Source organism: Mesoplodon mirus, assembly GCF_964341445.2.
Source record: "Mesoplodon mirus genome assembly, chromosome: 4".
NCBI classification, from domain to species: Eukaryota; Metazoa; Chordata; class Mammalia; order Artiodactyla; family Ziphiidae; genus Mesoplodon; species Mesoplodon mirus.
Genome location: NC_138979.1, coordinates 37,707,055 through 37,719,408, shown reverse-complemented (window position 1 = coordinate 37,719,408; position 12,354 = coordinate 37,707,055). Strand labels below are relative to the sequence as shown.

The 12,354-nt window shown below is 43.7% G+C and overlaps 1 protein-coding gene across 6 annotated transcripts in view; it reads left to right on the top strand.

Moving 5' to 3' along the window:
• Nucleotides 1-3,298: 3,298 nt before the first annotated feature.
• Nucleotides 3,299-12,354, top strand: part of PRC1 (protein regulator of cytokinesis 1) — a 29,263-nt gene continuing 20,207 nt past the window's right edge. For 2 of the 6 annotated variants that reach the window (XM_082619321.1, XM_082619324.1), the window contains exon 1: nt 3,301-3,494. In XM_082619321.1, the coding sequence (XP_082475447.1) occupies nt 3,484-3,494 (11 nt within the window). In that variant the 5' untranslated portion in view covers nt 3,301-3,483. Of the gene's footprint in view, nt 3,495-3,755; nt 3,945-12,354 lie in introns of those variants that run through there. The other 4 variants (XM_082619319.1, XM_082619320.1, XM_082619323.1 and 1 more) reach the window with 4 other exon arrangements.

The window sequence follows — 12,354 nt, the reverse complement described above, 5'->3', positions numbered from 1 at the left end:
GTTCTTCCTTGAAACTTGCACTGGTCTGGTTCTTCCTTGAAACTTGCACTGTACTGGACTTTCCTCAACCATAAAATGAGGATTAGTTAGATGATCAGTACCAGTTAGATGATTGCACCCTTCCAATTCTAAAATTCTGTGGTTCATTACACTTTAGAAAAAATGAGCTTGCTATTGTTTTAACTTAAGGAGTCACTTGAATTTTAAGCCTTTTGTTTCTTATTGCAGAATGAAAGATTGTGTCCCTTGTTAGAGCAATTTCAGGCATTGGCAAACTGTGCTCCTGTAAAGGTTACCAGTGCCCTCCTAAGTGCTGATTCTAGTGACCTTTCTTTCCCTTTCCCTTTTAAAAATTGTGAACACTAACCACATCTATTAGTGGTCGTCTTCTAAGTTGATCTCACTGGTGATCCCCTTTACCTTCTTGAATTCTCATATTCAGCTTCCATGACACACTTTTTTGTCCTCCTGCGTTCTCCTAGGCTGCACTTCCATCTCCTTTGGTTCCTCTCTCTGTGTATCCTCCTTTGTTTCATCTCCTGTCTCTGTCCTTTATTGTTATCCACTTGCCCATCCCAAACTTGTCTCACTCACTGCTGAGATTCACGCGATTATTTACAACCTGGTCGTTCCATGGGCAGTTCACACTCAGCATGTCAAAAATAAACTCTCACGCTGAACCTCGTGTCCCCACTTGGGATCCCTAAATCTGCTCCTCTTCCTCTGTTTCCTTAATTGACATTCTCATCATCTACCCAAGTTTTGTTCATGCGAGAAATTATATCCTTGGGACTTCCCTGGTGGTCCAGTGGTTAAGACTCCGTGCTCCCAATGCAGGGGACCCGAGTTCAATCCCTGGTCAGGGAACTGGATCCCACATGCATGCCACAACTGAGAGTTCGAATGCCACAACTAAAGATCCCACATGCGGCAACAAAGATCCCGCGTGCCGCTACTAAGACCCAGTGCAGCCAAATAAATAAAATTTTAAAAATTAAAAGAAGAAAAAGAAATTATATCTTTGACCCCAGATATTTTTCTTTTTATCCCCCACATTCAGCTGGTCCCCTTACCCATTATTTCTAAATGCTTCTGATTCATCTTCTCACCATCCCCATGGCAGAGGTACTTGTTTTTGGCCTGGGCTTTTGCAAAACTGTCCCTCCCAAGCTCTGCCTCCTATCTGTTGCCCAATCCACAGTGCTGCCACGTCTTATTTTTTCAATTGGGGTAGAGTCCTTTTACAATGTTGTCTTAGCTTCTACTGTACAGCGGAGTTCCCTGTGCTATACAGCAGGTTCTCATCAGTTGCCTATTTTATACATATTAGTGTATATATGTCAGTCCCGATTTCCCAATTCATCCCACCCTCGGTGTCCATACGTTTGTCCTCTACGTCTGTGTCTCTGTTTCTGCCTTGCATGCCACTTCTTAAAAGAAAGATCCAAACCTGTGGTGTTGGATCATCAAAAGTATTCTTTCCATAGGAGAATGATAATGCTGTGAGTGCAGATTCCAAGGAAAATGCAGTACCGCAAGTATCTAGCTAGAATCTTGACAGTGCTAAGTCAAGCTAGTGTGCAAGATCAAAGACACTGCTGACAGGGCTGTTAGTTTGTAGAAAGAATATGTGGCAGTCAGAAAAAATTCTATGGCCAAATGAATAAACAGTGGCAGTGCATTCTAGAACAGTGCTGTTCACTAGAAATATAAAATGATCCTTTTTTATACACATTACAGAGTGTTTTACATGCTGAGTATGTGCTCTGAATTGATATCTTCCAACGGTTCTATGACTGTTGACCGCGGGATCTTTGTTAGCTTCAGAATTACAGTGTAAAGCACATTATAGCAAAATCATCTTATCTCTGGATACTTACAACCGTGGCCCTGGGAACCTGTCTGAAGATCACAACTTTTTGAAGCTTTCTGGAAAACTCTCAGGTTAATCAACAAAGAGTGCAAGTAAATTTAAAAAGTGGTGCCTGCAGGCCACACACTAGTGCAGATGTTTGGCACGCTGCTCATGAGTTAAAGGATGTTGAAGGCACCAATGAAGTTTTTCCGAAAGTGAGAAAAACACAGTCCGGAAGGTGAAGCAAACAGACATCCTTTACTTTTCCTTCATGGAAGAGACAAATGAAGAGAATTCACAGAAGTTACAGTTGACCAATACACATGGGGAAAATGTGCAATTTCAGCTATAATCAAGCAAATATGAATCAAACAAGGAAATGCCACTTTTTGCCTAGCAAAGAGGTTTAAAAGGACAGTAGTACTCCATACTGCTGAGGGTGAGGAGGGTACTCTTCCAGTGAGGCTTCCTTGGTGGTGAGGGCAAATTAATAAATACAGCCTGTCTGAAGAGGGAGCATAAAGTAATTACACTTCTAGGAACCAACCCTAAGAAAATAATGCAAAATGCAAAGATTTAGGTATGAAGACATTTATTTGTACAAAGTACAACCTAAATATCCATCGATGGCAAAGTAGTTGAATTATGAATCTACACGCCAATATATTACACAACCATGAAAAAAGGAAAAAGTGATATATAAGCATTAAGGCATGTAGCAAGGATACAAAAGTACTTTGTCGATTTTGAGTTTTTAAATTTTTATATAACAATTATATAAATCCAGGTAATTTGAAAGAAAACCACGATCCAGGTAATTTCCATTCATTTACCAGTCGTTACTTGGGCAAGTCACTCAGACCTTTTTGAGACAGTTCCCTTTGTAGAATGGCGAAAATACCTAGCGGGATGGTTGGGGAGATTAAATGGGATCACTTGTCTAGAAAGGTACCAGGCCGGTGAGCAGGGTTCAGTGTCCGTCCCTTCCCTTTCCCTTTAAGTCATGGTTTCCTACATGTGGGGAAATTGCTCGGTCCCCAGGCTTGCTGCCTGAATGAGCAAGGGAAACAAATTACGGCGCCAGGCTTTTCTGTTAATCCCTCTCATGTCACCCCGCCGGCTGAGGGCGGCAAAGCCGTTTACGCGCTACGTCGGGGAGATCCAGACACCGGGCGGTCTGTGGGCGGCGACGCGCACTTCGAATCAAAACCGCGCCGGGGCCGGGCGGAACTCCGAGGATGTTGCCGGCTCGCGACGATTGGACGTCCCCTCCCGGCTACAGCAAAGCGAGGCAAGAGAACCGCGCACACGCGCACGCGCACGCGCACACAGTGATCCAGTATCCCGCCGGCGCGCGAGCGCTTCCCACGCCCAGTGCGCGAGTCCCCGCCCCTAGCCACGGCGCGCCGAGGGGCGGGGCGAGGCGGGGCTTCACGAGGAGCCACGGGAGGCGGCACCAATCGCGGGGCTCCTCCGCCTCCTGGTTCGGTTTGAAATTTTGCGCAGGCCTAACGGCTCGCGGGTCGGCTACCGGGAGTGAGACCGTCGGTGCTTGCGGGTGGTTGCTGCGTTCGGGCCCGCGTGGAGAGGCTCGGGGCCTCGACACCCGCCTGCTTGGAGCGTCCGCCATGAGGAGAAGGTGCGGGTTGTGAGGGAGTCGAGGGGGCGTGGGAGGGATCGGTGCCGGTCCCGGGTGCGGGGCGGTGGCGGGGCTGGGCGGAGTCCGAGAGGCCGCCTTAGGCCTTGGGCCTGGGTGTCTCGTCAGCCGGCGCCCGAGTGAGGCTGGAAGAAGCCAGGCACGGCTGGGAAGCGGCGAGTCGGTGCACGGGCCGCGGACCATTGGCGGGGTGGAGGCCAGACCTGACGTGCGCCTTCCCCGGGGCCGCGGGCTCCCGCAGGCCCCGACGCCCGGTTGCGGGCCGAGCGCAGGGGCCCGGGAGAAGCGGCGGGAGGCCAGGCGGGCCCGCGGCGCCCCCGGTGCGGGGCGGTCAGAGCTGGCGTCCGGGAGCCCCACCCTCTCCGCCAGCAAAGCGTCTCAGGTGCTGCTGCTTGGCACCGACGGCTTGTTCTAAGTCGTGAGTCTTTTATGGTCAGTGTTTCTAGTTTTTCTTTAAATAAAGACGTGCAGTTTTTAATTTATCGTTGCTTTCGATGTATCTGCATTGCAGTGTTAACACTTTACTTGAATTGGAAAGATAGCTTGGTTTTCTTGCAAGTTGAAAAACTCCGATAAAGGAATTTTTTTCCCGTCGTTTTAACAACTTCTCAGGCAGTGCTGGGAAAGGAGTGTCCGAATTGAAATTGGGACCAGACGCACCACACTGCCCCCTACCAGCCTTATGACTTTGGGCAAAAATGTTGAATGTCAGTTTGCTCATCTCTAAAATAAAAATAATGCCGGTGCATAGGACTTTTGTGTTAAAAGCGATGCAGATGTTAACCTTATTTTCTATAAGTAGTGGGTGAAGCATTGTGATGATTCACTATTAAATAATTTATAGTTATTAGTCAAACTGATTGATGTATGGCTTTGTAAGTTTCCTCCTTCCATGATTACTAATTCCGACCGTTCTTTTTCAAATGCTTGCCCTCGTGAGAATGGGAATGGAGTACAAGTCACTGGTACCATTGGAAAAACAGATCTCAGGTGTAAGGTTGTGGATTACAAATATATAAAAGACAGCACATTTAAGCTGCTGTGCGTTTCAGCTAATGACGCATTCTGAGGACTAGTAAAATTTTAAATGACATTTTACAGAAACTCTTACTCCAAGTCCATTAACAGTTTTTGGATTGTTCAGGCACCTACTGCTTTCAAGAAAGTAAATGAAGGGGGAGGAAAAGTTATCAATTAACTTTGGTTCCAGGCTGACAGATATAATTAGGCGTTAAAACAGCAACGGGAATTACTCTACTAACAAAACCAGACTTTCAGGTAATCTGGATTTCAGGTATTCATATTTAGAGAGGACTATGAGAAGTATGCCTGAGGAACACGGTTATCAGAATGGTCACTGAATTAACTATTGGCTGTCGATTTCTGAAGCAGGTTGTACAGAGGAGCTTAACAAAGCTTCTCTGGAGAGCTATTTAGGAAAAAATAGGACAGTGTATCAGTAGAATGCTGCCAGAAGGTAGGAAATCATTTAGAGGGTCATTTGGGATATCTTCCAGTCTAGTGACTTAGGTTCAAGAGACTGGAAAAATTGGCCCCCCTTTTCAACCTCTGTATTCTTGGGTGGTATTCTTGTAAGCACCCTCAGTTTTTCAGTGATGTATTAAGAAAAAAGTCTCAAGTTTGCACCTTTTAGGGAATTACCTGAAACCGTTTAGAAAGGCACTACATAATTGTACCATGATGATTATTTTTGTAACATTTTTTATGCTTTTATTTATTTTTAAAGTCTTATTGAAATTTACAATGTTGTGTTTAATTTCTGCTGTACAGCAAAGTGATTCAGTTATACACATATATATTCTTTTTTAAAACACCATTTTATTTATTTATTTATTTATTTAAATTTATTTATTTATTCATTTATTTTTGGCTGTGTTGGGTCCTCGTTGCTTCGCGTGGGCTTTCTCTAGTTGTGGCGAGCGGAGTCTACTCTTTGTTGTGGTGCGTGGGCTTCTCATGGTGGTGGCTTCTCTTGTTGTGGAGCACGGGCTGCAGGCCCACAGGCTTCAGTAGTTGTGGCTCGCGAGCTTTAGAGCGCAGGCTCAGTAGTTGTGGCGTACCGGCTTAGTTGCTCCATGGCATGTGGGATCTTCCCAGACCAGGGATCGAACCCGTGTCCCCTGCATTGGCAGGTGGTTTCTTAACCACTGCGCCACCAGGGAAGCCCCACATCTTCTTTATCCATTCATCTGTCAATGGACATTTAGGTTGTTTCCATGCCTTGGCTATTGTTAAGTAGTGAACATAGGGGTGCATGTATTTTTTCAAATTATAGTTAGTCTGGGTGTATGCCCCAGGAGTGGAATTGCTGGATCATATGGCAACTCTGTTTTTAGTTTTTTGAGGAACCTCCACACTGTTTTCCATAGTGGCTGCACTAACTTACATTCCCACCAATAGTGTAGGAGGTTTCCCTTTTCTCCACACTCTCTCCAGCATTTGTTATTTGTAGACTTTTTATGATGGCTATTCTGACCAGTGTGAGGTGGTACCTCACTGTAGTTTTGATTTGCGTTTCTCTAATAATTAGTGATGTTGAGCATCTTTTCATGTGCCTGCTGGCCATCTGTATGTCTTCTTTGGAGAAATGTCTATTAAGGTCTTCTGCCCATTTTTCAATTGGGTTGTTTGGGTTTTTTTGTTGTTGAATTGTATGAGCTGTTGGTATATTTTGGAGATTAAGCCCTTATCTGTCGCATCATTTGCAAATGTTTTCTCCCATTCTGTAGGTTGTCTTTTCATTTTTTTATGGTTTCCTTTGCTGTGCAACAGCCTGTAGGTTTGATTAGGTCCCATTTGTTAATTTTTGTTTTTATTTCTATTGCCTTGGGAGACTGAACTAAGAAAACAGTGGTACAATTTATGTAGGAGAATGTTTTGCTTATGTTCTTTTCTAGGAGTTTTATGGTGTCATGACTTATATTTAAGTCTTTAAGCCATTTTGAGTTTATTTTTGTGTGTGGTGTGATGGTGTGTTCTAACTTCATTGATTTACATGCAGCTGTCCAGCTTTCCTAACACTGCTTGCTGAAGAGACTGTCTTTTCCCCATTGTGTATTCTTGCCTCCTTTGTCAAAGGTTAATTGTCCATAGGTGTATGGGTTTATCTCTGGGCACTGTATTCTGTTCCATTTATCCAAATGTCTGTTTTTTTGCCAGTACCATGCTGTTTTGATTACTGTACCTTTGTAGTATTGTCTGAAGTCTGGGAGGCTTATGCCTCCTGTTTTGTTCTTTTTCCTCAGGATTGCTTTGGCAATTCTGGGTCTTTTATGGTTCCACATAAATTTTAGGATTATTTGTTCTATTTCTGTGAAAAATGTCCTGGATAATTTGATAGGGATCACATTAGATCTGTAGATTGAGTAGTATACCATGATAATTATTATCCACAGTGACTGCACTCAGGCGTCGTAAGATCATACAGCTTTTTTGAAACATCTTTATTTGTTCAAAGATTCTTCTTGAATGTTTATTATATATAAGACACCATTCTAAGTGTTGGGGATTCAGCAGTGAACACAACTGACATCCTTGCCCATTGGAGGTTACATTTTAATAACAAAGTGAAAAGGTAATAAGTAAGCAAATTTTACATTAAATGGTAATAAGTGCTATGGAGAGAAATCAAGCAGAGAAAGGGGATAAGCACTGAAGGTGTGGGAAAGGGGAGTTGCAGTGTTAAAGAGATTGGTCAGGAAAGGCCTCCCTGAGAAGGTGATCTTTGAGAAAAGACCTAAAGGCGGCAAGGGGCAAGCCATGGGACACCTAGGGGAAGACAGTCTAGGTTGAGGGAATAGCAAATGCCAGTGCCTGAGGTAGGATAGTGCCCGGTGGTCTCCCAAAAGAGCAAGGAGTCCAGTGTGACTGGAGTAGATTAAAGGGCTCTGGAGGCCTTTGTAAAGGCAGAAGCTTTTCCTCTAAGATAAGGAATCACTGGAGGATTTTGAGGGCATGGAGGCTTGTGGCTTCTGTGCACACAATAAGCTTAAGGAGGCCAAGGCAGAACCAGGGAGACCAATTAAAAGACCAGGGCAGTGGTACAGATGAAGAGATGATAGTGGTGACCTGGACCAGGGAGGTAAAGGCAGAAGTGGGGAGGGGTGAGATTCTGGCTGTCTTTTTTTTTTTCTTCCCCTTAATATTTATTTATTTATTTAGGCCACACCAGATCTTAGTTGTGGCACACGGGATCTTTAGTTGCAACACACGAACTCTTAGTTGCGGCATGCATGTGGGATCTAGTTCCCTGGCCAGGGATTGAACCCAGCCCCTCTGCACTGGGAGCGTGGAGTCTTACTCACTGGACACAGATGTAGAGAACGAACGTATGGACACCAAGGGGGGAAAGCGGTGGGGCTTGGGGGGGTGGGATGAATTGGGAGATTGGGATTGACATGTATACACTAATATGTATAAAACAGATAACTAATAAGATAGATAACTAATAACTGCTGTATAAAAAATAAATAAAATTCAAAAAAAAAAGAGAAAATTATACTGTCATGAGAACTGCTTCTAGAATATTTGGTAATTCCAAACACTTATTAAAGTAATCAGCTCCAAGGGAGGGTTAACTTTTTCATTATAACAAATTGTGTTTAGGCCCATCTGCTGGAGTTTAGCAGTCCATCTGCTGTATAGGTGTTTGTTTTGGTTTTAATTGAATTTGAGATCTATGAATTTTATCCCAATTTCATGTCATTTTATTTTGTAGAAGTAATTTGACTAAATGAATTAGCAATCATATCTTTTTCAAGTTAAGTCACAAATTTCACAACTTTCTATTATGTGCCAGATTTTTTTAAATAACAGCTTTATTGAGATACAATCCTCATACTATACAATTCACCTATTTAACGTCACAATTTAATTATGTTTAGTATATTCAGAGTTGTGCAACTATCACTGCAGTCAGTTAACATTTTTATTATCCCTTTAAAAAACTCATACCTATTAGCGGTCAATCCCCTTTTCCCACCCACCTCCCTCCCCTGAATCCCAGCCCTAGGCAACTGCTAATTCACTTCTTTCTCTATAGATTTGCCTATTTTGGATATTTCACATAAATGGAATCATGATATGTCCTCTTTTGTGACTGGCTTCTTTCACTTGGCATAATGTTTTCAAGGTTTATTGTCAAATATTATTCCATTGTATAGGTATATCATATTTACCTGTTCATTAGTTGATGGCCATTTGGGTTGTTTACACTGTCTTAGTTGTGGCACACGGGCTCCTTAGTTGCGGCTCGCTGGCTCCTTAGTTGCAGCAGGTGGGCTCCTTAGTTGCAGCAGGTGGGCTCCTTAGTTGTGGCATACATGTGGAATCTAGTTCCCTGACCAGGGATTCAACCTGGGCCCCCTGCATTGGGAGCACGGAGTCTTAACCACTGGACTGCCAGGGAAGTCCTCTTGTAGGTTATTTTATTTTTTAATTTTTAAAAAAATGTTTATTTATTTGGTTGCACTGGGTCTTAGTTGTGGCACATGGGCTCCTTAGTCGCGGCTCGCTGGCTTCTTAGTTGTGGCTCACTGGCTCCTTAGTTGCAGCAGGTGGGCTCCTTAGTTGTGGCACGTGGGCTCCTTAGTTGTGGCATGCCAACTCTTAGTTGTGGCATGCATGTGGGATCTAGTTCCCTGACCAGGGATTCAACCTGGGCCCCCTGCATTGGGAGCACAGAGTCTTAACCACTGCGCCACCAGGGAAATCCCTCTTGTATAGGTTATTTTACATAAAATGCTAAAATTAGGATTTTGACTTGTGGGTTCTTTTGTCTTAAAAAGTGAGGTGCAAAGGGATTATTTGTCTGAGGAAGCACTTTAGTTAAACTTCAGTTAATTGAGATTATATTAAATACCTTGATACCTGTTAACATTTCTAAAATGGAGTACAGTAAATTCTTTTTTTTTTTTTTTTGCGGCACGCGGGCCTCTCACTGTTGTGGCCTCTCCCATTGCGGAGCACAGGCTCCAGACGCGCAGGCTCAGCGGCCATGGCCCATGGGCCCAACCGCTCCGCGGCATGTGGGATCCTCCCGCACAGGGCCACGAACCCGTGTCCCCCGCATCGGCAGGCGGACTCTCAACCACTGCGCCACCAGGGAAGCCCTTTTTTTTTTTAAAATAATTTTGGCTGCGCCGGGGTCTTAGTTGTGGCATGCACGTGGGATCTAGTTCCCTGACCAGGGATCAAACCCGGGCCCCCTGCACTGGGAGTGCCAAGTCTTACCCACTGGACCACCAGGGAAGTCCCTGTAAATTCTTTTAAATACTCTATTATGTGGGTATTGATAATTGGCCATCTGGTATAGGCAGCTGGTATTTGTGCAGAAGCTTTTCTTGAACTAGGACAGGCAACCTTTGAGTTGGGATTTCTTGGCTAGAGAAATGTCTTGGATGTGAATATATTAAAACCTAAGGAGGACTTCCCTGGTGGTGCAAGGTTGGGAATCCGCCTGCCAATGCAGCGGACACGGGTTCAAGCCCTAGTCCAGGAGGATCCCACATGCTGTGGAGCAACTAAGCTCATGCACCAAAACTGCTGAGTCCACGTGCCACAACTACTGAAACCCGTGCGCCCTAGAGCCTGTGCTCCACAACAAGAGAAGCCACTGCAATGAGAAGCCTGCACAGCACAATGAAGAGTAGCCCCCGCTCGCCGCAACTAGAGAAAGCCAGCGCAGCAACAAAGACCCAACGCAGCCAAAAATAACATAAAATAAATAGAGACAGAGAGGGAGAGAGGGAGGGAGGGAGAGAGAGAGAGGGAGGGAGGAAGGAAGGAAGGAAGGAAGGAAGGAAGGAAGGAAGGAAGAAGTGAGCAGAAAAGAAAAAAAAACTTATGGAGAAACTGATGTTCTTGGAGATCTAGGCTGGTGATTCAGAACCCCTGAATATGCTGCAACAGAGGGGGCCAGTGAGAGCCTCTGTCCTCATCATTTGCACACAAAGAGCTTCAGTGACTTGTTCGAGGCCTCCTGGCTGACTGATAGAAAAGCACATCCAGAGTTTAGTTTCTCTGGTGCCAGAGTGGTCTCTTTGTTATCCAGGTGTACCAAGAAAGGAGAGAAGATCTCTGTTATTTAAATGCTGTGTGAAGCAGACTAAGGGTTGTCATTTTTAAAATAAAGGTTTTTTTGAGAATTCCCTGGCGGGCAGTGGTTAAGACTGTGCTTTCATCACTGAGGGCACAGGTTCCATCCCTGGTCGGGGAGCTAAGATCTCACAAGTTGTGCAGTGAGGCCAAAAAAAAAAAAAACTAAAGTTTTTTTTGAAAGATAAAACACAAGGTACACAGTTAAATTTGTGCTTCAGATAAAGAGTGAATAATTTTTTTTTTTTTTTCGGTATGTGAGCTTCTCACTGTTGTGGCCTCTCCCCTTGCGGAGCACAGGCTCCGGACGCGCAGGCTCAACAGACATGGCTCATGGGCCCAGCTGCTCCACGACATGTGGGATCCTCCCGGACCGGGGCACGATCCCGTGTCCCCTGCATCAGCAGGCGGACTCTCAACCACTGTGCCACCAGGGAAGCCCATCAGTGAATAATTTTTAAATAAACTTTTTGTAATTGAAGTGTAACATATATTCAGAAATGCACACAGGTCAAGTGAAAACTTGATAGCTTTTCATAAAGTCAGCACACGCTGTGTAACCACCCCTCCTTGTGCCCTCTCCAAAAGTCACCACTTCCCAGGACAATGACAACCACTATCCTGACTTCTCAAAGCAAAGCTTAGTTCTGCCTGTTTTTGAACTTTGTATAATTGGAATCACGTAGTGATAGGTGCTTGCATATCTGTCTGTTTTTCATCTTCTTCCCCAACTTTTTGTTCTGTTTTTCCATCTTAGTTGTTTCTTTTACCTCCCTTTTTTTTTCTTTAAGATTTGAGGTATAATTTACATACAGTAAAATTGACTCATTTCACATGTACAGTTTGAATTTTGGTCACTGTGTATAGTTATGTAATCACCATCACCATTAAGATCTAGAACCATTCTGTCACCCTAAAAATAGTTGCCTTGTGCCCCTCTGCAGTTGATCCCCTGTCCCGATTCCAGGCAGCTCATTTGCTTTCTTTCACTATAATTTTGCCTTTTCTAAAATTTCATAAGGTAGAATCATATAGTATGTAGTCTTTTTGCATTTGACCTCTTTCATTTAGCATAGTTCAACGTGATGTTTCTGAGATTCACCCATGTTTTTTATTCATTGCTGCATTATTCCATTGTAGGAATGTACTGTTTCTCTATTCTGTTGATGGACATCTAGGTTGTTTCTACCTTTATGATATTATGAGTAGCGCTGCTTTGATCATTCTGGTACACACCTTTGGTACATATGTGTGCATTTCTACATATGTAGACATGGAACTGCTGGGTTCAGCTTTAGCAGATACTGCCAACAGTTTTCAAAGTGGTTGTACCAATTCACACTCCAAGTAGTAGTATATGAAAGTTCTGGCTTTTCTGTATACTCACCAACACCTGATTATTTTTTAAATTTTAGTCATTCTGTAAATTAATAGTTGTAATTTAAGAACAACAACAAGGCCACCTACTGAATGGGAGAAGATATTTGAAAACAGTATATCTGAGAAAGGGTTAATATTCCAAAATATACAGAGAACTTACACAACTCAACATTGAGAAGAACAAGCAACCTGATTAAAAAATGGGCAGAGGATCTGAATAGACATTTTTCCAAGGAAGACATACAGATAGTCAACAGGCACATGAAAAGATGCTTAACATTACTAATCAAAAGGGAAATGCAAATCAAAACCACAATGAGATAATCACCTCACAACTGTCAGAATG